The sequence below is a fragment of the Carettochelys insculpta genome, chromosome 17 (genome assembly GCF_033958435.1).
Source record: "Carettochelys insculpta isolate YL-2023 chromosome 17, ASM3395843v1, whole genome shotgun sequence".
Lineage (NCBI taxonomy): Eukaryota > Metazoa > Chordata > Testudines > Carettochelyidae > Carettochelys > Carettochelys insculpta.
Genome location: NC_134153.1, coordinates 7,404,894 through 7,431,495, shown reverse-complemented (window position 1 = coordinate 7,431,495; position 26,602 = coordinate 7,404,894). Strand labels below are relative to the sequence as shown.

General features: G+C 38.5%; 1 protein-coding gene across 2 annotated transcripts in view; it reads left to right on the top strand.

Moving 5' to 3' along the window:
• The window catches only part of ARFGAP1 (ARF GTPase activating protein 1), a 39,087-nt gene extending 13,001 nt beyond the window's left edge, over window positions 1-26,086 (top strand). For both annotated transcript variants that reach the window (XM_075012214.1, XM_075012213.1), the window contains exons 6-13: window positions 1,157-1,243; window positions 2,031-2,127; window positions 5,661-5,717; window positions 8,111-8,143; window positions 11,197-11,253; window positions 13,959-14,018; window positions 15,974-16,050; window positions 16,778-26,086. In XM_075012214.1, coding sequence (XP_074868315.1) covers window positions 1,157-1,243; window positions 2,031-2,127; window positions 5,661-5,717; window positions 8,111-8,143; window positions 11,197-11,253; window positions 13,959-14,018; window positions 15,974-16,050; window positions 16,778-17,135 — 826 coding nt within the window. In that variant the 3' untranslated portion in view covers window positions 17,136-26,086. The remainder of the gene's footprint in view (window positions 1-1,156; window positions 1,244-2,030; window positions 2,128-5,660; window positions 5,718-8,110; window positions 8,144-11,196; window positions 11,254-13,958; window positions 14,019-15,973; window positions 16,051-16,777) is intronic.
• Window positions 26,087-26,602: the final 516 nt, after the last annotated feature.

Genomic DNA, 26,602 nt, shown 5'->3' with positions numbered 1-26,602 from the left:
AAAAAACTGGTGACAAAACATTTTTAATGGGAGAACTGTTATTTGTTTGACTTGTTTTCTTAGGTATTTGCCATTTCATGATTTACTATGTTTCTGCTTCAATCTCCATGGTTTGCATTTTAATATCCAACCATAGGGCTAACTTAGAGAAGTTGCTCTTCTCTGACTTTGGGTATGAAGTAATGGCATGTTAGTTTGACTACCCTCTCCTCCCCCCTGAATCTTTTTCTTGTATACAAAATTATAGAATCTTGGGGTTGGAAGGGACCTCCGGAGGTAAATGAGTCCAGCTCCCTGTCCAAACCAGGATCAACCTCAACTAAATCATCCCAGCCAGGACTTTGTCAAGCTGGGACTTAAAAACTTCTAGGGAAGGATCTTTTAGCTAAGAATTTGGGCAAGCTTCAGATACTTTGGCCTACTGTGGTGGTATCTAAACTTTCTCCTTGTGGACTGCCTCTCAGTACATGTTACAATTTTAATAAGTAAACTCCTTCCCACTTATGGGAGGTTGCATAATTTCCTAATTGGCAACTACAGTATTTCCTTGCATTCAGACTGTGAAAGACTATAGTGTCTTGTAGTTGTCTGGTATACAGCAAATGTCTTGCCTATTTTTGCTTTTGTTTTCCTTCTGTCCTGTTCTTTCTCTCTTTCCCTTTCTTCCTTGACTATGCTTCACTGTGGCTGCATGAACCATGTTCTCCCTCTGTCATGGGCATACACCTGATCCCCTCTACCACCCTCACCTCTAATAGCCTCATCTCTATTCTGGCAGGTGGCTTCAGTTCCTGAAGGTAGCCTATATTTTCCTTTCTCTGTTTCTGGATCTCTGGTAGAAGCATACCTTCTTTCTGTTGCTTCTGGTTCTTCTTGGCAATAAAGAGCCAGGATTACCTGTACAACAAATTAGAAACAAGCAGAACTAGCGCCTCATGACTGGCAAGTTATGTAATGACCACCAGTTGCCAGCAAACAAAAACGAGTCTAGTTTGTGGACTTGTCTATAGCTTTCATACTCCACATGTTAAGAGACACTTATCTGATGGGTGTAAAATTCTATCTGTCTTTGCTCAGCATGGGAATCTGAAGCAAAGTCATTTGTTTTCTTTTGATTCATGTAGCTTAATTCTCTAAAAGTTCTTCATTTTATTAGTTCTGTTGGACAGCCCCAGAATGCAGCTGGCTCCTCTGACAAAGCCTTTGAAGATTGGTTAAACGATGATGTCGGCTCCTATCAAGGGTAAAGTTATTTGATTTACCATAATGTTATTAAATTAGATACTTCTTTTTCAAGCATAGTGTGTCACGGCCCTTGAGAATGCCCTAGACTAGGGCCTTGTAAACTGACGGAAAGCGACATATGGCTCTTGATCCATTGGACTATATCAAACCATGGTCACGTCCTCACTGGGTGTAAAACAAATAACACGCGACAAAGGTGTTGATATAAAAGCATTAAATGTAGGCCTTTTCTTTCCTGTGTATCAAGGGAAGGTTTGTGTCTAGTGAAGCTGAGGCTCATGAGTCAAGTATAGACAATAGCTTTATCACCATGGTAGCCTCTTGGACTATGAAGCTGTCAGGCTCATTAGCCTAGAGCAAAGTGTGTGTAACTCAGGTTTTGAATAATGCTGGCATTAGGTTCTTCAGTTAATGCAGAGAGTTGTAAGAAAAAGAGACCATAGCTCTAAATTAAGTAACTGATCTATTATACGGCAGGAGAAGATTCATTGAGGTAATGAAATATGCAAGGAGGCTTTTTTGGTTTGCTGTGCACATTCACCTGCTTTACATAATAGTGTAGTTGTGTCCTTACATGCCAAAAAATGAGGTGCAAAAGAAGAGCTGTGTGGCGGAGTCGTGCACATAGTTTACCTTCACTTCTGATCCAAATGCTTGAAGGTGTATAAAAATCTTCAAAACAAAGAAACAAAAATTCAGATGTATTTTATGCTTTGTATGTTTGGTCTGATCGTTTCAATGAAATGCATAATAATTACAATTGTTTTCGATGGTTTGTGGTTTAGTGGCCAAGAGAATCGCTATGTGGGATTTGGGAACACAGTCAGTCCCCCGAAAAAGGATGACGACTTCCTCAATAATGCCATGTCTTCGCTATACTCTGTAAGGAGATTCTTTCCTAAGCTTTCCGTGATAATTTTTTTTTTTTTTTTAGCAGTATGTTACTCTATTTGTAGCCCACATGATGGGAATATGAATGGAGAGTAAATTAATAGTTCTACCTGGAAAATATACAATACATGTGCCTCCCAGGAACGTTGCTAATTTCTATTAAAACTGTTCTCTCAAAGGAATCTGATCAAAAGACCTGCCTCCTCCAACCCATTAAGCCTAAAATGCTGGTTAAAAAGGCAGGTGAGGATAGTTCTAAGAAGTTCATGCTTGGAATCCTCTTAATACTGAAAAATTGACCACTGTGCTGTTGTTAAGAAATCTACAACGGTAAATAGCAAACTGTTTACCAGGGCTCCTAATGGTGGGCATTAGGAATACAGACAGTTTGGTGATACCTGATATGAGGAAAAATGTGGGAAGATTTGAATTTTTTTTCTGGGATTTGTAAGGGTATACAGTAGCCTTATTCATCTCCCTTCAACACTCTTGTCAGCCTTAGAATTATAGAACTCAAATACCACACAAATGGTTACTTCCAGCATTAGGAATACACAAAAGCCAAGCTGCTCAGACTTTATTTGTATTCCACAGAACTGCTGGAAGGATTTCATCTTTAAGTGACAACAACAAAATTCCCTACTGCATCCTCTGTGACTGTTATAATATTCCTAATCCTTCTCGTTGACCTGATAGTCCCATAAGAGATAATTTTATCAGGTTAGGAAGATTTTCCTGCTTCTGCAGCTCTCATATTTGATAATGCCTCAGTGTTTTTCTTCTTAAAGTTTATGACACAGTGTGTACAAGATTTATATTAGAGCACCATGACCTGCTATAGAGGCATTCAGGCTTCTGCATTCATGTGTACACCACCCTCCAAATAGGTTTTTACCTTTCAAATATGGGGAAGGAATGGGTTAAAAATTCCATGTGGCACAGAACCCTAAAGAAGTGTAAGGGTCACATGGAAAAAGGTGTCCATAGAAGGATTAAAAAAAAGCAATATTCATATTACAAATCAAATTCTATAAACGTCACAGTTCATAAGTGCATGGTTTTGGTATCTGTTTTTTTATAATAAAATACTGCTCTGTCATCTGAATCAGTGGTTTTCAACCAGGGAATGCATAACCCTGCGGGAATACAGCTCACCTAGATATTTGCCTAGTTTTTACAAGCTACTTAAAAAGCTGTAGCAAAGTAAGTGCAAACTAGAATTTCATATACACGCTGACTTGTTTATATTGCTATGCATATTATACACTGAAATGTAAGAGAGATATCATAAATTCCAGTTGATTTATTTTATAACTATATGGTAAAAAGGAGAAAGTAAGTTAATTTTCAATAATAGAGTGTATTTTTATGTCTGATTTTTTTTTTTGGTAAGCAAGGAGTTTTTAAGTGAGGTGAAACCTTGTGGGTATGCAAGACAAATCAGAGGCTAGAATGGGGTACAGTGGTTTGGAAAGGTTGTCAGCCACTGATCTTATATCTTTGCCAGCCATTATTCAGATGTGGTTTAATTTGCAGCTAGTGACTAAAATGCCCTCTTGTGACTAAACATGCAAACTGCAGCTTAAACCCATCTGTGTTAGCATAAGCCACTTTTGCAAAACCGTTGAAGTCTTTCATTTGCGTGAATTCTCATCCAAATGAGGAAAAGCAATTTTCCTTATAATATATGAAAGGAATAAACCTATAAAAATCAAATATATGTAAGGCTCCCCCATCATGGGTTATCAGATGGAGAATTTGCTGTTTAGTTGCTGATGAGGTTGAGATGAGAAAAATAGCTATCCAACCTGGTCCATAAAGAATATCTGGACTTTTAGTTCAAGGCATTTAACATCAGAATTACAAGAGAGATCACCTTGTTATTTGTACATCATCCTCATCTCTGTCATTTTTGTTATAAGCATGAAATAAAGCAAGATAAGATTACTAATGAAGGGATTTCACTGGAGTCTTTCAAGCAGTGGCGAGCATGCCACAATCCCCAGGGCACATGTGGCCCTTTGTTGTCTTATGAGTGGCCTGTGAAACATTTTGTTTACGGTTGCCATATTCTGCTGGTTTTTGTCTGTTTAGTTTTTTCCCACCTCCTGGCATTACTAAAGTGACACACACAAAGCAAGGGCATGTGAAGTGAACTGCACTTTGATTATACACTGTATTGACTGAGAGCCATGTGCTCCTCCTTCAGCCAGTCAAAAACACTGCTGCAGCTCAGTCAGTACACCCACAAATACTAGGTATGCAAGTGCAGTTAACAAAGTACCCTATCTCAGGAAAGCGTCTCGGTTACAACAGTCTTGTGGCCTACTGAGGTGTGGAGGCCTATTTGTGCAGCCTGCTAGCTAGTCTAGGTTTCCTGGAAGGTCACTTTTGAAACAGTGATAGATCAGCTATAAAGGGAAGATGTAAGGGTTTATCTGATACATGCAGCTGCTATTAAGCAGTACTGAAGTAGTGCAGCTCCACAAATTAACAAATTCATTTTCAAGTGACCTGCAAGGAGGAGAAAAAATCCTTCGTGTCCCTTCCCTTTTTTTTTAAATGTTTATAAAGAAAGCTTGAAAAGTATGCCAAGGCACTTTTGTTTGTTTTACGTTCAAAATTCAAGTCTTGTCTTCCAGTTTTTATTAGAGGATTCTGCATGATTGTGTAATGAATAGAATTATACAACACATATCAAAACTGCAATCTGAACAATTGAGAGAGGAAGTTAAGTTTAATGAGAATATTTAAAATTGTCCCTTTTTTCTTAGTAGTTCCTTGTTAAATGCCTGATGAAATAACTGGAAGAGAAAAAAAAATCTTTAGATTCCACAATCTGACATTAACCAAGGTCTGAGAATACTGATTGAGTTTCCTGAACTCAGTGGTGATTCCCAGGGGGGGAAAAATATGCAAAACAAAACTTTATGTTAGTGGTAGTTATAAGGTCAAAAAACAACCAGAAATCATTGTTTTTATGCTTTCTTATGAACTAAGAAAAAAAATAGATTTTGAGCCCTTAACCTTTTTTTAGCTTGCTCTTGGTTCTCTTTTTTGCTTCTTCCAGGTTTATACCATTAACTCTACCCATTGGCCTTAACCCCCACCAGACCTTAACTCTTCCAAACCACAAACTAGCCTCCATCTGTTTATGTACTTATTCAGGCTCTACCAACACTTTGCCTTCTCTTGCTATCATTGTAAAAATGTTTTATTTAGAGAGAAACAAAAGCTCTGTGAAGTTATTTCTCCATTACAATAACTTGTGGTGTTCAGGATTGTTCATGTTAGTCAGTATAATTAGAGTTTATGATATGGGAATGCACAAGAAAACATGGGAAATTCATCACAGTAATTTTTTTTAAACAATTCAGTGGAACTTCACCATGAGCAAATCTGTCTCAATTAGTGAGAATCTCTTATGACCATATAAGACAGCATATGCCACAGAATGTATTGACTTTGTTTCACTGTTACACATCAAATTAAGTTTAGTCGCTTCCTGTTTTTTTGTTTTAAAGGGCTGGAGTAGTTTTACAACTGGAGCAAGCAAGTTTGCCTCCGCAGCTAAAGAGGGTGTAAGTAAACAAGATGCTGTTTCAGTCTATTGTTTAAATGCCCTAAGGATTCTGCTCGTTTGATTTGGCATCTTGACAAATGCCCTAAGAATTCTACTAGTTTGATTTGGCATCTTGACAGGGGTTTATCCTGAAATAAATAATAAAAGTTGCCCTGACCTCTGTCCTTCTTCCCATACACAGTGTGTGTGTTGTGTTATACATGGACATAATATGGCTCTTTCTCCAGATAACTGATGTAACACTGAGAATTTTTAAATAATGGAAATGTTTATGTACTACGTGCAGGCTGAACCTATCCAGGCCAGCACTCTCTTGTCCGACAACATCCATAAACCACCATGATTTTAGTTAGCTGGACAACCACTTACCATGGTGTGGCCAAGTGGTTCCATAAAGTTTGTTTACTGCCACCAGTCCTGGCTCTCAATGTTCTGTACTGTTACTTATCTGTAATTTACCTCCAAACGTCTTGTAAGAGCCCAGTAAGCAGTGGAAATGTTGGTATTGTGCTAGATAATATTGACTTCCTATGGGTCCAGCAAATTCTCATTTGGAACTGGTCAGGTCCTAAGGGTATTGGACTAGAGAGGTTCAACCTGTATAAGCAAACCTGTGCATGTTCTTTGGTACGAGTTTTCATATACAGTTATATGCACAGTACATAAGAAGTTGTGTGGGGTTTTTTTTTTGTTGTTTCTAAAAACTACACTTGGGTCTCAAGATCTAAACCTACAGTGAAAAGCAAACACTCTGGTGACATAATCATGTTCACAAATGTGCTTATGTTCCAGTTCTTTCCCTTTTGAGCTCTAGGCTACCTTTTCCCAGTTGTTTGCATTCTTCTGAACAGAATTTTAAAAGTAATGTTCTACTGAGTTGTTTGTTTTTTTTTTTTTTTTTTTTTTTTTTTTTTTGCAGTGATGGGGGCTTCAGTTTTGTTTGCTTTTCAGATTTATAGTGATGAGCAGTATGCTTTATATATACTATGTTGCAGTAATACAGTCTGAAATTAAAGCAGATAGAATAAAGTGGAACAAGGAGTTTTTAGATTTTGAGGGCGGATGGGCCAGTGATTGAGAGCTAAAAATACCTTAAGGCATTTGATCTGTCCTTGGGAGTCTCTGCCTTCTTTGTGTGCATATTTTCACGAAATGTTAATGATTAAATCATGAGCTGTGATCCATTTGACCTTGCATTCAACAACACACTTCAAAGCGTAGGGGGTCCTTGCTGACCCACGAAGTGTCAAATACAGCCTTGTAACCATCAACTTATAAACGTTCCAGACTTGTCTTCCCTTTCCCACCCATGTGAGGTCAGAATATAGAACTTGTTCTCCTCCTCCCCACCATCTTACGAGATCTCCATCTTCCAGCACTTTCTCAGCTTTTGGCCATATGACGTTGGCCCCTGAAAGGGAGTAGCTGCCAGAGCTAGATTCCTAACTGAAAGCCCCTAGAATCAAACTAAACAAACCGTATATATCCAAAACTTCCAGACATCCCACAAAGAATTAAATATAATTTACTATCCAGTAATGACAACCACTGACAAACCACCCCTTACCTCAGTTTGTGCCTGTTTCGTCCGCTGTTGGCTTCTCACCCCGTGGATGCCTGAGAATTTCATAATTTGGATATCGATACTACTACTGATACTTTTTGATTAGGCGTTTCTGTAAGTAACTGGAGCACTGTAGATAGATTTCAAGAGACAACATTTATTAATGGCTTTTTGTTTAAAAGAGTTTTCTTTTCTGGGGCAAGGGCACAAATCAGTGCGGAGTTGAGCTAAATTAGTGCTTTCTGCAAAAATTTCACACTGAGTTCTAAATTGTAGATTCGGTCATTTGTTTTGTGTTTCAAGATTTTTAGTTCAGTAGATTTAGTGTGAACTATAAAGTCAGACTGATTTACTTAGAAAGCACATTGGTGGTGAGGTCTCTGGAATTCTGAATTGAGAAGGAGTTTGTGGCAAAACTAGGCTAATATGTTTTTCCCCTGTCCTTATGTCCTTTTTGATAAATCATTTTATATTTGTCTTGGTAATTATATAAATAGCTGTAGCATTACAATTAAAGCTAGTCAGTATTTCAATTTTTTTTTGAAAAATTTGGCAGGGATTTTTTTTTTATGAAAATGAGGTTTTTTTGAATACCAGTTTTTATTTGCTTCTGTTTACACTTGATATGTTCATACAAGGATGGATGTGTGCTCTCTTAAAGGCTAAGCATGCCCTAAGAAACAGGGCATAACATGTTGGGCCCCACTGATGTCAATATTAAAACTCCCATTGGCTTCATCTGGGGCCATGATTTCACCAACCATGTCCGTTGATTAGGGGGAGAAAATTGATTTGATCTAATCAAAATTTTTTTTTTCATTTTGCAGGCTACCAAATTTGGATCTCAAGCAAGTCAAAAGGTGATTAAAATGAGTAGCTCTGTGTCATTTACAGTGATCGGACTTAGTAGGAATTCCTACTAATTTTCTTTATATCAGCAGGACAAGATAGCTTGGATTTGGTCCTTATGAAACCATAGTGTGTATCCTCAGTGCCTAATATTTGCAACTATATACCAGTAAGCTAGGATACTGTCTTTTAAAGACTACCTATTAGGTTTTAGTCATACAGTAATTGTGATATTTTTACAGTATACATAATAGGTGTACTTACTTACTATTGAAATTAAACAATTTAATGAATAAATGGTTTGATACCATACAATATTCTGTTTTTGGGAAACATAAGGATGGTTTCTCCTTGAAATATAGGCTTCTAATTTTTGTATGTAGGTAATCTGAATATAATGCTTGTAGGTAGCTGATCTGCACGTAGGTGTTCTAATAGGAGCTTGTGCTGGTTCCATTGCATCAATTGAAATTAACAGTGCATTGAATAATATTATTGAATTAAAATATGTAAACAAGCAACACTTTCAAATATAAGAAAAAAAATCCTTTAAAAATGAGGATTAAACCAGGGACAGTCAAACCTGAATTTCCCACAGCTTTGATATAAACATGATCTCTTTTTTGTACAACACTTTTGAAAATCCCAAACTGGAAAACAAAAATCTGGCTTTACTTCTTGAGTTACACAAGGGAGATGATTTAAACTTCCAAAACCGGCATGTTATGTTTTGGGTTGGTATGAGTTTATGTATAGTATATGTAAGAGTCTTGCTCTTGATGATTCATGCATACAGCATCTTGAGCGACCGTTGGATATTGTTCAAAACAGGATTAGGAAAGGCTTAGTGGTCATCAGAGGATTGTAGATGCTAGTAAGTCACTATCTCATATTATAGGTGACAATTATGTTTTTGAATAACAAAGAAAATGTCCCTTAGAAGGACTTCAACTTGAACCCTAGCTAAAAGCCATAAGCTATTTATTGCTTGGCTTGAACGAGAAAAAAATAGTTAAGCAGGTCTTCCTCTCCTGCCATATCTAGCAAAGATTATGAATTCCCATTCTGAAACCTATTCTTTATGTAATGCCACATTTAGTGTGGCGTGCTTCTTTATATAGAGAACTAAATGTAGAAGCCCACCAGATCTGCTAACCAGCTCTTTAGTAGATTGTTCTTCAATTCCTGAGCTGCACAAAGGCAGCTCAAATTTGGTAATTAACAACCTGATCTGTTGGTTTAAAGCACACATTTTGAATCTCTTTGACTCTGAACTGTGACAGAATTTGTCATGAATTTTAGCCACTGGACATTAAATAGATGCCTGCTTGTTATTTCTCTCGTCAGTAGAGGCTGGAATTGGAAAATGATCACATTACTTAAGTTGCCTGAAAAATGCTTAAAATTTTTTGCTAAAAGCTGCTTCTTCTACCTTCCTTGCTCTCTCTCTCTTGTGCTGTCTGGGTAAAGTTTTGGGGCTACAAGCAGCAGTCAGAGCCGGTAAAGCCCTCACATATATTCACGTGCATGGGCGCTTTGTCACTGTTTGTGCTGAATATGTTCATTTTGCTCTTGAGCTGTCTTTTTTTTATTTCTTCTTTAATTCATTTTTAATGGTATTGCGTGCATCATTCTGTAATGTCTTTTCAAGCCTATCAAAAATAAGTTAAATTAGTGAAAAAGAGCCAGTTTTACCCTCTGATATGTTAGAGAACATTCTGTGCTGCAAGCCTTCCTACTTGCAAACCTTAATGGTGTCAGTTTCTTCTTTTATGCACAGAATTGAGGAATGATGTATACACGGAACAGCTTTGGAATGCCATTTGAAGCCAGAATTTAGAGAGCTCCACAAAAGGAATTTAGTTTTTGTTTGTTCTAGATTACATCATAGGTTTATCAAGTTTGGTATCCTCATTTTCACAGTCGCCAGTACCCATTGCTTCAAAAGAAGAGACAATCTTGTCACTCACTATCCCTTTCAGTATCCATCTGCAAAAGTTTTTGCGCTTCTGTTACTGTACAAAATGGTCCTCTCCGGTATCTGTAATGAGCCATTTCTTAAGAAGCAAGTTTGATATTCTTTGATCATTAACCTTAGTTATACCTTCTTATGGCAATAAATTAGACAATGTCCAATGGACATAAATATGTGCAATTTCTAGTTCTGTGGGGATTTTTGTGTTTTGGATTGTTGCAACTGTTTGTTTATTAAGAGAATAAATGGCAGCGGCTTAGCATATAAACAACTCTGCAGGAGCTAATCAGTGTAGTGTATTTGTCATACAAAAATTAGTTAAAGATAGTTTTATGATGGACAGTGAGAAAATGAATAATTTTAACAGTTATGAGAAACTCCAAGTCATTCTGTTCTAATATTGTTCTGCCAAAGTCATTTGTGACTTCCCATTTTTACAAGTTAGATTTGCATGCCTTAAACCTCCTCTCTAAAATACCTTGTACCTTGTGCATCTATCCTAGGTATAATTATGGTTCTCGTAGAATGTCTGAGTATCTCAGCAGAGAGAGGGCCTTAAGCCATAAAATAGTTTAATCATCCTTTCACCTGGTATGCCTGTGTGGTGTATTGCCTGGAAACAGGGAATTAGTTACTAATAGATGACATTGCCGCATCACAGGAAGGGAGTATTTCATTGTGAACAAATTAATATTCTTTCCTGTGTCTCCTGGTAATCCCATTAACAAGAACATATAAGGGTACAGTTGCTCAGAGGTTTTCAAAATATTTATTAAAGCTCATGGCTTAGCAAGATTCCTGCCTTCTGATTATTGCTGGTTGAAAGGTTGTGCCAGTTCAAGGACAGATCTCTTTCTTGGGCTGTAGGAACCTTCAGCAGCCTTAGTGCCTTATGTTTCCTGTAGCATTTTCTCTACAGCATTACATTTTGTGTGCTTTTAGCTATGTTGCTTGTATAAGGCAAAGCTTAAGTCTTTTCTGTCCTATGTTCTTTGCGTTTCCTGCAGGCTAGTTTCTCAGCAGTGAATGTTGGCTGTATTGTATGGGGGAAAATATAACTGACTTTGCTTTTGTTTTGCTTTTAAATAGGCGTCAGAGTTAGGTCAGACTTTAAATGAAAATGTTCTCAAACCTGCACAGGACAAGGTAACTTTGGAAATAAGTACATTACTTATATTTTTGTATTACCTAGGAAGTAATTTTATTTTTTCCTGCCACAAGTAGTTTGTTGCCATCCTGTTTGGTTATTTTACATGTACTGGCATAATAACAGAAGAAAAATGCCAAATAATTCAAAGAAATGTTCAAATTTTTCCTCATTTTGGGGGCTTCCTGGCCAGATCCATCCTGAGAGATCCCCGTGTTCTCTTGCTTTGTTCATCTTCCCATGATATGTCCTGGAATAGCCATCATCCTTCATGTGATGGAAGAGTGGCTGGGATCACATTCAGAGCCCCTCATGGCATCTTTTACTTGGCTAGAGTGATCTGCGTTGAGGAATATTACCTTAATGTGCGTTAAATTTCATACCCATCACTCTTCTGACCGCTAGCACTGTTTCCTTTAAAATAAGCCTCTTGAAGGTATATCAGAGCATTCACACCTACATAAGAATTAATATAATCTGAGCAGTAATATGATTTCAAACTGATTACAGGCAGTTCTTAAAAGAAATATGCCCTTGATTTTTCTCTTTAGATCCTTGCCTGAATTGATTAATATCAAAGGTTTTTGATGCTCATAAAAGAGAATATACTGGATTCATAAAAAAGAATATATTTCACCTTTATCCTAAATAGTCATTTTACTAGGAAAACAACTATTAGTGTCACTTCTGAAATTATTATACAGATTGAATCTCTCTAGTCTAGCACCTTTGGGAACCTGACTGATGCTGAACCAGAGAATTTGCCAAACCACAGGAGGTCAATATCGTCTAGCAGTCTTACCTGCACTTCCACTGCTTACTGGTCTCTGAGAAGACTGGGGTAAATTAGAGCTAAATAACAGCACAGAACATTGAGAACCAGGACTGGTGGCTATAAACAAACTTCCTGGAGCTGCAGGAAACTTGGCCACACCCATAATAAGTGGACATCCAGCAAACTAAAATCCTGATGGACCGTAGATATTGTTGGAACAATTGTTGCCGGGCTAGAGAGGTTCAATATGTATTGCTTCCTGGAATTTAGAATATAGTTAAAAAAAAATGTCAAAAGAGAGGAAAAAACTGTTTCCTCATATGTACAGTTATTTACACTTTAGCTAGAGATACATGGATGAATACTATGTGTGATTTCCAGGTAATCTCTGGGCAGCGGTGCTCTCTTTCTCTTACACATGCACACTCATGGCTAAGCAGCCAACGCTGAGTGAGAGGTGGCTAATTTTACTATTTTAATAATAGATTCTCCATAATGTATTAAATAATGTCTTCCCTGTTAATTTGTAACACCATTCCAAAGTTCCAACATTTGTATAAAGTAAAGCCCCAGTATGCGCAATTTTGAGTTGCATTTAAGTTGCATTAACTGCTGCCTGGTTCCCAGCTCTCCTAGGCTTGCAAGAGCCAGGAAACTTAACAAGGTCATTTTCCTGGCACCTGCCAGCGGAGGGGAGCCAAGCTGCCCCCTGGTTCCTGCTCCCCCGCCAGCTGACTTATGTGAAATTTGAGTTACGCAAGGATGCGTAGGAGCACAACCCTCATGTAACTCAGGGGTCTACAGTAGTTAGGCCTTCATGTATGAGAATGTGATGATCTGCGTATTTAATCTATACTTATTTCTACTATTGTGGTAAATACATTAATTTTTGTCTCATGTGGGAACATAATACCAGCACAGTAGAATATGGATTCATATCTAATTTGAAAAAATTGTCTAGTACCCAAGCAAATCCCATTTGTATCACACACTCATTAAATTGGTTTGTTTGTTTGTCTGTTTTAGATGGGCAGTCTTAGATCAGAGAAAAAAATTATACTGAGTTTTCTGCTATCTCAGGTTATCTTGAATCATTTCCAGAAAAGGATGTTTTTACAGAAATGAATCTTATTATCAAGATATCTTGTTTTGGTAGACATGGTAAATTCTATATTGATATAACTAGGTTGTAAGTTATAGTAGAAAGTATATTGTAGCCAGTACATTTTCTTAGGGTGCTTTTCTTGTTGTTGATTTCCATGTGTTAGAAGACCAATTTAGTGAAGGACTGCACACTAGCTAGGATAAATAATGGCAAACTGCCCTGGGGTAATGCTTTGTTAGTTTATTCTAAATAAAATTATATTCCAGAGTTCCATAATTGACAGTAGTCAGTGATGGACTGGCCCATATATAACTCTGTCAAGTCATTTGTATGCTTTTTTTATTTGGTTAGTTGATTGGAATTTCTTCTCTCAGCTGTTGTAAAACAATGTGCTCCAAATGATCCAAAGGCAGGGATATCAAAGCTTTTGTACGGTTTCCGGTATAGATTTGTGTTAAGTGGTGAAACCAAGTGTTCTTGGAGCCCATTCTTATCTTGTTTTCAGTCTCTTCAGAATACGATTTTATGCAGTCTGTTTGGGGTGGGGATTTTTCCAGTTCTTAACTTTCCTGTAATAGTGCCAATTCTAAGCCCAAATAATTCAGTGGAAAGAGTCCCTATAACTTTAAAGAATTGTGGATCAGCCCATTTGCTGTAACAGACTTCATATTTTATTTTTTTAACCTCATTGTCTATTGAGTCAAATATACTTTAGTTTGCTACACTTTGTCTCTCTCTGTTATCGCAAGCTATCCTGGGTTCTGTTTTAAGCTATAGATACCATTTTGTTTCATGACTAACTGCAGACATTTTGATTTATCTAGGTGAAAGAGGGAAAAATATTAGATGAGTTGTCCTTGGGGGTATCTCATCTGGCTGCCAAGGTATGAAGGGGCCTGCCTACGCATTAGGAGGCCAAATATTAAGCCAGTCTCCATATTTTTCATTTGCACAGGTCGTACAGACACATGCGATACATATCATGTAAAACAAAAAAAGTAAGACATTTTAGCTTCTGCTTTTTGCTGTTTATCCATATTCAACACAAGTAATCTGGGAAAGGGATATTTTACACACAAGATTTATTATGGCAATGGCATAAGCATGATACTCCATTTGATACACAGACAAATTGTAAGCGTAAATAGCTACAGGTATATTAATCAGCTTTTAGTAGTATCTGAATAATGCTTATGCTGACAACAAAATGTAGACTTGTGGTAGAATTAGTGACCCAAATGTTTGACAGTCAATGTTTGCTAAAGAATATGGAGACAGCTTAAGTAAAATATGTAAAGTTGTTAACCTTATTAATATGTGTACCTTTTTCCCGTTATGCTGACGTTGCTTGGTAACGTGGTAAGTGCTCCCTCCTCCTGCAAGCTGCAAGACGCTTGCAAAATTTTATAATGTGCTATTTCAGTAATTTGCACAGCATTGCCTAGTGCTATTGAACTCCTAGCTGCCATGGGCAGTTAGTATTAGAAGTCACAGAGCCAGGAGTTTTCCTGCTTGAAAGGCTACGAATGATGGAATCCACAAGTTTAAAAAAAAGTGAATGAACATCTTGTCCGTTTTGCTCAAAGCCTGGCAACAAGCCCTGACGTTCAAAGAACCAGCTGGTCTCAGAATAGTGTCCATTGTTGAGATCATTTCATGGGTTGTGCACATGATCTCGGCATAACAAGAGTAAAAATGTGTTTTGAAATTCCTTCAACAGTAACGTTCAAGAAATTCACTTTTCACCTGCGCACATGAGCACTAAAATTGCTTTTGTAAACTGGTGAAACCACTTCAGTACATTTATACTATTGCGTTATGAATAAAGTCAGATTCTGCGGAGATCCCAAATTTAATTAGCTATTGTTGTCTTTGGATTAATTCTGGATTTACATCAGGGTGATCAAGATCAGAATGTGGCTCCCAGTTTATGGTAATTTGATGAATCGCATTCACAATTGCTCAGCATCCAAACAGAGTTCTGTAGCAATATTTGGTTTAAAACTTGCTTGGCCAGGACACAAGACTTAGTACTAAATTCCATAATGGTTTAAAGGTTGTAAACAAGGCTTCATAAGCTACGATTATCAAGTTAGGTCTGTTCCGGTATTTTCTTGTTTGTGAAGATCTTTATATAGGTCTAGTCATGTATCTAATTTCTTATGCCTGTTGTTAATATATTGCTAAATTTCCATCAAGCCCCTGATTTTTATCTTTGCTGATTTACGAAAATCTGCTGTGAAACAGTTTGGAGAATGGGAATCAAGTTGGAAACTAAGCTTAAAAACACAGGGCCTTATTCTGTGTTGCCTAGTAGTTTACTCTGACATTTACATTAGTGCAAAGAGGATGGAAAATGCTACCATTCTGATTTGGGAATATTTTGCATTTTCACAGTAGCATCACAAAAACCAGGGCAATAGAGAAGTAGGCCCCACTTCCTGCTTGAAGCAGTCCCACACCATTGTTATCTGAAAAGTCAAAAGCTGTCAGTACCAAAAGTCAGGTGAAAAAAGTAAGCCATGGTTGCCTCCCTCAGAATTTTTTCTCAGTTGTTAAGCACCATCCTGTCAACGAATTTCTTAACCCCAACCTTGCAAAATCATAAAAAAACCCTCAATTGCCTAAAAATAAAAGTTACTTGTTGATGACCAAAGAATACCCTATTTTATTTGTCATACTGGCTTCCTGATGGGTGAGCTGAACTTAGTAAGCCTGCTATAAATCCATGTCTTTACATGAACAGGAGGTTGTTCTTTGTTACAATAGTTGTGAGTGTGGTCTGGATATGAGTTAATTCATTAATTTACTTACTAATAGGCTTTAACTTTCCTTCCAGGTTCAGGGGGTTGGCAGTAAGGGATGGCGGGACGTCACCACTTTCTTTTCCAGCAAACCAGAAGATCTTTCTGAAAGGTACTCTCTTTTTGTTTGTTCTCTGCTCTCTAAAATATATGGATTTATAACTTATATCCAAGATAGAGCTTGTTTTCCCTGTAATAGGAAAGTAGCAGGGAAGATTTTTTCCTCAGCAGAACAAGGGTATTTAAGTTTGGTAGACAAAAACATTTTTCTTTCATCAAATATCCCCTGGTTTTCAAAAGTAATTAGTAGTTTTGAGGCACACACAAACCATTTACTCAAATAACTGGATAATATGGAGCACACAAACACGGTTTGATTTAGCTGACCATCAGCCATGGATACTATATTGAGACTAAAATAGTACCGTTATAACTCCTTTTCATTCATAGCAATTCACTTGGAAGATATCATCTTTTATGTTTTCAAAGTGATTACCCAAACCAGATAAATCTGAAAATTAAAACCTAAGGCAAATTCTGTTCTAAATATGTGCATTCAGTTGCTCCTGCCTTCCTTGCCTTTTTCATCTCAGAATTGCTTGGAGTAAAGCATACTTGTTCTATGCTTTTCTCTCTTATAGAGCAATATCACAGCTTTAAATTTAAATGCAGGAATACCATTTTCCCTAACAGAAATACCTCATAAGGTGATGACAGACAAACTTAGTTGGAGATGGAGGTTTATGCATAAGTATTTGTTAATTCAGTCATGCAATATTAATGATACAATGGCTGATTCCCCCCATGCCAACCTCTTTGTTTTTTTTTTTTCTTTAAAGACCACCTGAGGGAGACAGCTATCAGAACAGTGGAGGAGAAGGCTATCAGAACAGCGCTGTAGATCAAAGTTTCTGGGAAACCTTTGGCAACTCAGACCCACCCAAGGCTCATAAATCCCCAAGCAATGACAGTTGGACCTATGTGGACAATTCCACAGAGAAGAAGAGCTCAGATAGCTGGGATGTTTGGGGTTCAGGGACTGTCTCCAACAACAAGAACAGTAACAGCGACAGCTGGGAAAACTGGGAGACCAACTGGGAGAATGCAGGAGGGGAGAGCAAGAACAAAAAAGCTCCCAAGAAGGTGACAAAAGTGTCTTCAGCAGCTGATGATGGATGGGATAACCAGAACTGGTAGGACTCTGTAACCCTGCTTCACATGGTGAAGAAAGGAGTCCATGCTCTCTGGAAAAAAGCTTCACACGCAGCTGGATTAACTTGGTTGTCCTTTACTGACCTGTTACCTTGTGCTTCTCCTTCGTTCTCCTTTCTTCTGTTCCAGTTTAGAAAAACAAATAGGGTCTGATTCTCATTGTTACCATGTGAAGATACGGCTTGCCCATTGTAAAGGGTAGTAATAGATGTATTCTCTTCACCATAGTGCTATTGGAGCTGGGTAAGCTACCTTTTTAAAATGAGAATTCAAAGGAAAAAATCAGTGCAAGCATGTATTCATGGCACAATATTGCATGTGTAGTTTCTTATGATTGCCCCTCCAGTATTCCTAACTTCTAATGAAGTTCTATAAAACATCTGGAGTGGGGTGATAGAGGTAAGGGAGATAGCCAGAAATTGAATGGGTGAACTGCAGTTCAGGAAGTTCCAGTTTAAATGTCTCTCTGTACTGCTGGGACTGTATTAAATCTGGCAGTTCAAAATGGCCATCAAGACACTTTTTATTGAAGATACATTTTTAAACTTTGCAAGGTTTTGAGAACTTTTTTAAATATTTTTTTTCTAAGAGAGAATTCCTAGAGGAGAGAAAACTAGAGCTAGATAATAGTGCATAACTCACTATTTTGTCAACCTGACCATACAGGAGTATTCAGAATGGCACCATTCCTTATTCTTGCACTTTGCTTTAGGGATACACACAGTGCAGATTTTCTGCATAGTTCTGGTATCTTTTCCCTGTAACTGTTAAGAAGGGTCTTCCTTTCTCCAGCTTTTTTCCTTCCGGATTCCTAATTTCACCTGCTTTCTTTTTGATAAAATTAAATCTTTCTTCTCTCTACTTGAGCTCTTCCCAGCATATCTTGACCAAAATAGCAGTGAAACTGGAAGGATCCAGCCACATAAGACAAAATGGAAGAAAAGAGTGAAAACAGAGCATTATTAAAGATAGAGACAAATTATTTTTGAGATGAATAGAACTCTGGATTCAACAGTGAAACTTAAATCCAGCCGATTGAGTAAACTAATCTTCTCTTCAATTTGTCAAATAGAAACACTTGTATAATCGTGTAAACCACCATTTCTTCCACAATTTCCCTAATGCTTCTAAAGAAAATTCAGATGCTTTAGTTAGCCTGGACTATACTTGGTGGTGTGTTTTTTTGTTTTTTTTTTTTCCCGAATAAAAGCTTCCTTTCATGGTACATACACCCATAACTTTTGAATATGAAAAGCTAGAATAGAGGAATTCAGTTCTTTCCTTTTAACAAGGATGTCCTTTGTTAAATACTTGTCTGCTGTAGGTGGGGTGTAGCTCCTTATTGTCACTGTGGTGTAATGTCATAATTATACAACATGATTCAATATTGTGAAGTCACTTGAAATCTTCAAATTAAGGTGCCACTGGCTAATAATTCAGATACCACTGTGGAACTCTGTACCATGGACATGATTTGGGAACTTTTGGTGAGTGCATCTAAGAGTATATTTGTGTTGACGAGCTGACCAAATTATAGCTGATGCTGATCATTTGTTAAGTTTTTCTGTCTCAGCTATTGTTCACTTCCTGTCACTCACTAAGGAGAAGGTTCAAGTTCAGCCAGTGGATGTCGGCCATGAATTAACTGTTTGCAGCAGCCAGGAAACAAATCATGAATTGCCCAAGAAGTATTAATGGTTTCTTGGTTTATAGTGTTAAGTGGTAAAATATATGTTTCTCTTGTGAAATTTTGATCTTGCAGGATGTGTTCAATATATTTCCATCGCTATAGTCTTCCCAGTTATCCACTGAATACTTTCTGGTCTGTTTTTTTTATCCCCTCTTTTGTACTGCTCTTCCACCCTTTATCTCAATGGTTTTCTCTTGGTTTAGTGTCCTTTCAGTAGCCATTTGGTGATATGTTGAATTCCTCACCTAACCTGAGATCTGCATGCAATGCTAGTAATTATCTAGAGTTTTCTTGTGCCAGGCTAATGCAAGGCTCTCTGTGTGTCACACCAAGGAATCTGGCAGCACAGCAGTGGCAGCAGCACAGCAAGATCTAAGACTTTGTTGTAACTATCACAAGAAGCATTATTTTCAAGAAAATTTACAGCCAGAATCCCTATGAGTGATTTTATTGGAATTTCTACTCTTCCATTTCAAAGATATTGTTGTCATGGCTTGACTGCATGTTAAACACGGAAAGTTCTTGTATTTTTATGCATACACTTCTGTTACTTGTCTGCTGCCTAGTTTGAAACTGTAATGCATGTACTTTGAAGGCCACACTGTGTAAGTTGTATGTGAAGTGCTATTGCCCAGTCCTTGGCTAGCCTCTACCTTTTGTGAAGCATTGCAGTAGTAGTGACAGCAAAATCCACCTGATTAGCTGGGTTGCCTGACTTCTGAAGTTTTGTTTAAAGTGTTGCGAAGCTGATTCAGCTTCCTGTGTACTACTTATTACTGTCTTTTTTGCCATCCTCCTGAAATAGCTTATTATAATCAGTTGAGTTGTGTGCATACATCATTATCCCTATTCTCTCCACTTCTGTGGTTTGCGTAATAGGGAACTGTTTACATTATACCTGCAGCTAAGATTGGCTCAACCTAGTTTTTAGGTCTGCACTTGGACATAGTAAAAATGAGTGCCCTGACAGTGGTATTCCTTCTGTCCAGGAGAAAGTGAAAGAATGCTTTAGTTCTTTGCACTTTCATGGGGAGTCTTAATGTGTCTTTACACTTCCAGAGAGTTATTTTAGGGTAGTTAAAAAGTGGCATAGTGGTGAAAGATACGGACTAGTAACACTAGGCCTGTCCCTCAATCTGAGCACATGCATAGCCCATTCATTTTAGGACTGCTGAATCAAATTTTTTTTTTTTTTTTGGTCATTTGGCTCCAGATGGTCTAAGATGTCTTTGAGTGGAGGTGAGATGAAAGTGAAACTAGAGCATTTTCATTGTCCAATTTTTGTTTTCCTCTGTTTAGTTACTGGCTCCTAGCTGGATAGGAAATTACTGCCATTTGAAAGGTGGTCATTTGAAAGCTGGTCAGAGACAAATTCTGTATTGGAAATACGTACTTATCCTGAGAAGCACCTTCTTAGCCAGCACTCTTTATTTTCTTGAGGTACCGATAATTGAAGGGTGGAGGCTTAGCTAGATGGATGTGACTAAGCACTGAGTTTCAGTCACTTTCTCAGTGTGTGCAAGCTTGTAGTGCCCCAGTATGCTACACTTGTTTTGTGAATAAATAGGACTTCTGTTTTCAGGACTCTAAATCATGTACCTTTCACTAGCACAAAACTGATATTAAACAAAGGAGACAAGCACTTGGGAAATTGGGACTGGAGTAGTTTTCTGTAGGATGCTGCATCATCCAGGTTAGCCAGCCTACATTTTAGTTTACCTTTCATTTAACTTGATCTCATCAGTGTCTGTTTTATACAGTTCTATTTCTAGGGCATTCAAATTCAGTGCTGTTGGCAAAGGAGCAAAACATCATAGTTCTTGAGTGTTCCCAAACCGGAAACTGGATCTTCTGTTTGCAGAGTTGACTGTTTTGAAATGTTGCTTTCATTACATCTTGAAGCTTGTCACTAGATATCCTTGGCCAACTCTCCCTGATTCTAGACCTAAACGATAATGCTGCTGCTCCCTCGCGCTCTCCCTCCCCCACCCCCATGTGCTTTAAACACTGTAACATTCCATGGGTGATAATGTAATTCCATGTAGTAATACGTGCAATAATTTAACAAGTGTGAGTGAAACCTCCTTTGTATTCTAATCCAGGAAACAAGATTTAAAGACGCAGTATCCCTACTTGGTATCAAAATAGTAATCAGTGAAAGCATTTCAGTATCCCTTTTGCCTTTGTAAGTGATCTAGTTCTAAAATCTCAGCCCAAAGAGAGTTTCTTCAATCTAGAGCAGAGCTGGAAGTAAAGAAGTGGAATCTAATGTCCAATACTCAAGTGTTGGTTGGTAGTGGCCTTGAATAATCTCTTACAGTGCCATGTTTGGGCCACTAAAAATTTGTTAAATGAGTGGGGTACTGTGTCTTTAATTTTCCTAATGTATTGTGTGAAGTTCACAGGAATGGCAGTTTCAGTGAAAAATATTCCTTGTTCTATTGAGTGGTACTGGACTTGAACTGCAGTGTTCTCTCTTAAAGGAGCATTACAATAAAGCAAAGAGAAATGGAGTATAATGGTGTCAATCTTCTGGAGAGACTACACTTATTTCTAAAAGCCTAGGAAAAGCCATTCCATTGGTCCTTTTTTTTTTTTTTTGATTTGTCTTCAGTAAAATGAAGCCTGCTTTAAATGACCACTTCTGGGATGTACAAAATAGGTTATTTAATGCAAATGGTCTTGCTAGCAGAAATGAAGCAGATAAATTGATAGTATGGGGCTATCTGAAATCAGGCATCAGGATAGCATCCGAATAAGTGTCTTTCCAGTGCTATGATACCTGTTGAATGAGCATGTTCACGATCCAGTGGTACTGCATTACTGTTGAACTGCTAGCAACCATTCACAGTGGAGGCTGATTTGGAATAGTATCACCTAGTGTTTCCATGGGTTCTGTGCCTGTTCCATTTTAAGAATTTCAGAAGTATCAAAATGTATATTCTGGGACTTTTGACAGCAGGCAGCAAAGGTGTACTGAATAAATGGAAGGTTGCCGGGGAGTAGCTGCAGTCTGAGGTATGCCACAAACCCGTAACTATAAATTTGGGCTTCTTTGCTTGCATGGATATAACTGCTTTAACGATACTTTATTCAAATAAGCATTGGCCTCTGAGAGGTGTTTGCCAGTGATTCAGGAGTTGGCTGTCATCGCTGCTTTTCTTAAACTGCACAGCATGTTTCAAACAATGTAAGAACCCTCACAGGATTAAATGGGCTAGTCTTTGAAGCAAGTCTACTGGGATTTGGCCATGAAGGAGGGGGACTGTTCAGAATCCAGAGGAGCAAAAAATGTTGTCTGATCAGTTTCTGGTTTTAGCTAGGATTATCATTCATGCCTTCAAATTCAAACTTTTAAAAGGGGCAATTTGCAAGAAGCTCCAGAGACTCTTGCTTGTCTGCTATGGTGCCAGCTGTCAGGTGTCTAATGGTTCAGCTCAGCAGAGCGGTGCTTGATCAAGACATTGGAGCTGTGGGAAGGGAAACATTCTCCCCTGAGCAAAATGCACCTTATTTTTTTGGGGATCCTCAATTCATGTTCCCTCTCAGGGCTCTGAATTTCACCAAGACCCTGCCAAAGCTTGGTGGCTTATAAACTATCTGAAAAATGGTTTGTGTGAAGTGACAATCAGAACCAGTGCTAGACTCTGTTGGGTGGTTGAAATGTTGTGAGCTCTTGGGAGGTGACTGAATCTCCCAGACAGAGTTTGTGCTGTAACTGGCTGAGCTTCCTATTCCCTGCTCAGACAGGCAAACACAATGCTATCAGCTTTCGACAGTGTGTAAATCTGCCTTAGTCTTTGCCTTTTAAGCTCTGCCAAGCAGCTTTCCCTTTGAGAGGTTCTGATCCTGTTGTGTCACACTATAGATAAGTCACTTTCTGCCAGGAAATGCAGAAAAGCTTAGGTTTGTTTCTGTGAAATTTATTCTGTCCACATCTGTTTTCATGTGTTGAGTGCTGTTGTTTGTGATTCTTCATCATACTACGTGGATTTTTGCTTTGCTGCCCTGTATACTGAAGGCTAGGGGATTTAAAGAAATATTTGACCCTGCAATTTACGTCCCACCGTCTACCTCAGCTGTACCTTGAACAAGGGAGTCCTGGTTCCAGATCAGGCCTTCAGTCTCATAGAAATATTCCGGCCTTTGTCTCTGTATAAAAACTGTGACAGTTCTGGGTGAATGTCTTCTACTTAAAACTAATGCATATCTTTATAATACACATTTCTGTTGATATTAGCAATTAGTCATACACCAATACTGCAAAGGTATAATAAATTATATTGAAATCACAGTTCTAGTCTTGGGTAGGATTTTCATATGCATTCATCATTAACCTAATTCTGCTCCTATTGACGTCAATACAAGTTTGATCAGTGGGAGCAGAGTTGAGCCAGCGCACACATTAATAATATGGTGTCTTAATGTTCAACTTGTGTGTGATATTTCTCACATGTAACCTTCTCCATCTCTGCTTACAGCAAATCTAGATACCATGGTGGTTTAAAATGCTGGGACATGGGGGCCTTGCTACCCTTACCACTGTAACTAACCATTAGCTCCACTTGTGGGACAGAACTAATGACTGCGGGGTGAGGAACTCTCTCTCTCGCACACATGCGCGCACACACACACAAAATAAATAGCCAAAATAAGGCCTGTGTATCAGAAGTCTTCCTGCAATCACGATACTAGTTGACATCCATGCCTGGTGCAGACTGGAATGTCCTCAGTGACCAAAGGACAATGAAGATTATTTGAAAGAGGATGAAGGAAAGAAAGTTAAAAAAAACTACCCATTGTTATTTCCCCCTTTTGTCTGGTGAGAGGGCCTGTTTTAATCACTTAGATCTGTGATAGAAGTAAATCTTTTTGGCTGTTTACCATTTATGCTTTGCAGAGCCTTATCCATGGGAGTGGATATAATCCTAATGGAGATAAATGTTCCATTGAAATGTTCCCTTGAAAGAGTGTGCAGAACGCCACTCTTCTTTCAGTACATAAGAAGCACTCAAACCTTGTGTATCCCTTTAAATTGTTTGTGACCCTGTGCGGGGTGGGAAACCGTAGAAATAAAATACATATATCATATTCCAGTCAATCCAGAGGTTCATATCATTAAAAAGTCAATGACTCTTTCTCCTCCTAAAACTGCTGACAGAGTGTGTGGTCTGTTTAAGTTATAGGGCAGATAAAAACACAAAACTCTCTATTCAAGGCCAAGCACAGTAGGCTTCTGGTCCTGGGGACTAAGGCTCATAGATGCTACTGTAGTACAAACAATAAGGATACTAATAGAGAAATGTATAGACTGAGCAACTTCTGTTTGGTTAGTGATTTTTGGAGACGGGGCAAGTCCATTAAATCTTTTGCTCTGTTTCCACATCTGTAAAATTGGAAATGTTCAGTCTTCCCATCACAGCTCTGATGTAAATAATCAGCACTTAGCTTTTCCTCTTCAAAGTGCCATATAAAAGCAGTCTCTGCTATATGAAAATGCTGCTGAACTACAGTACAGAGGCTAATCTTCCTTTTATTGTTCATGCACTGACCCCTTCCTGAGTCACATCTCGCACTAACAGCAGTGGATTCTTTCTCCTAGATGTGCAGAACTGTGACTTTTACTGCCTTTTTTCAGGTCAAAGCTGCTATTGCCAGCCAGTGCTGTCTGGGAATGAAATAAAATGAGGAAAACAATGCTCAGGTTTAAACATAGTCTGATACTTAATAGTGCTAGAAGAGGAGAGAATCAAGCATTTGGTAGCCATGTCCTTTTGTCCCACTGTCAGAGTAAGAATAAAGGGTATTTCAGCACTTGTATTATCTTCCTTGGATAATAGGCCACTTCCTTTTCTCGGGCTTAATACTGGCATTGCTCTCCCTGGCACAGTCATTTAATCTGTGATCTCTAAGTTTGCTTTAATCACACTGCATACCCCTTTGTACAGCAATAGCGCCAAGGAGTGAAAAGAAAGGGCCCTTTTGTGTTGCTCACTCTGTAAATCTGGAAATAAGATTTGGGAGCAGTGGTTCTCAAACATTTTTGAAGACTTGGGCAAGACTTGAGCCTGTCCCATTCAACATGAAACTTTCCGGGAGCCACCTGGCAACCACCCATGTTGATAAAATGCATTTACTTATCTCTAAATACCTTAGTATTTATATGCTCCAGTAGACTAATACAAATACTTTAAACATAGATATGCGGCTGATAAGGTAAGTGGGGAGGTCCTCTTTGTAGGAGAGGCAATTCTTAAGCCAGTGGTCTGCTGCAAGATGGTCAGAGACCACTAGTTGTCCATGGACCACACTTTGAGAACCACCTCTGGATAATGACAGGATGAACACTGATGTCCTTATGCATGATCAGCATCAGTCCCAATTTTCCCCATGACTTCCAGAGGGGGTTATTTTACTGCCTGTTGTAATTAAACCCAGTTTAAAGACTAACAGAGAGGTAGCCATGTTAGGCTGTATTCTAACAAAACAAAACAGCCATAATAGAAATTAGACACAGAGCTAGCAGACTTCTCTTTCCTCCCCTATCTTTTCAGTGCACCCTCTTTTGTCTGCATCTGACTTCTACAATAATCTTACGCTTGAATGCACTGATGTCCTTCTTGTTGTTGCTTCTATAGCAGAGACATCGAGTGGCTGAGCTTGGGGGGGTTTTTTGGGGGGTGGAAGTGTTAGAGAGACTGGGCTGAGCTACTGCATTTTACTAGAGGAAGCCGGTCTAAAGTGCTGGGTTTGGTTTGATTCCATCAAGAAGAGTTAACCCTCATATAAAATCAATGCAAAGTTTTGTGGCACCTTATAGACCAACTGATATTTTGCAGCATAACCTTTTGTGGACAAAGATCTGCTTCGTCAGATGCAATTACATTGTGTCTAAGGTGCCACAGGACTTGGTGTTTTGAGGGATACAGACTAACAGGGCTACCCCTCTGATACTTAACCATCTTATAGTCCAACCTGGTCCTCAGCCTTTAGACTAATAGAGACTCCTTTGTGATGGGAAAATGTTGTATTGTTTCTTAGCGAGATCCAGTGCCGTTAATCAGAGGCTCTGTTCATGTCTGCAGCAGCAGTTGCTCCCAGAGTAAGTGTTTTAAAATGCGTCTGATAAGGATGACACAACACAGCAGAAGGAACTGTTCCTGGCAAGCTAAGTGGAAGGCTAATTATAATGTAATTAGTATGTTCTCAGTCTACTCGGAAGTGTGCGGAGGGGTGGGGGCAGGGAGCAGGGGAATGAGCACAGAAGCTGAGAAATTACTCCTTCCTTTTCTAAAGTTTGTGAGGCCTTTCATCCCCTGGGGAAACTTTAGGTCCAGAATCTGCTATTACCTGTTCATGACGTACTCCAATTATTGAGAGGCAGGATAAGATATTGGACAGGGCACTGGACTGGGAATCAGGAGACTGGCTGTGTCAGGAAAACATTCTCCAGCTATGAGATCTGTGGCTAAGCACTTCAAGTCTCCGGGTCTCTTTCCTCTACTACTTTTTTTCTTGCCTATTTCAGTCAGTCAGCTTTTCTGAGCAGCAACCCTCTGCATGTTTGTACAGTGCCTCACATAAGAGTCCTGATGTTGGGCTCTCAGGCACAATTGTAATACACACAATATATAATACTCAAGGGGAAGCATGTGGCTTTCTGCCCTTCCTTTCATTTATACTGTGATCATGTATCTCTGCACAGGCAGCATGTTTCATAATAATCATGGTCAGGCAATCTTCCCCTTTTGCAGTTAACCTC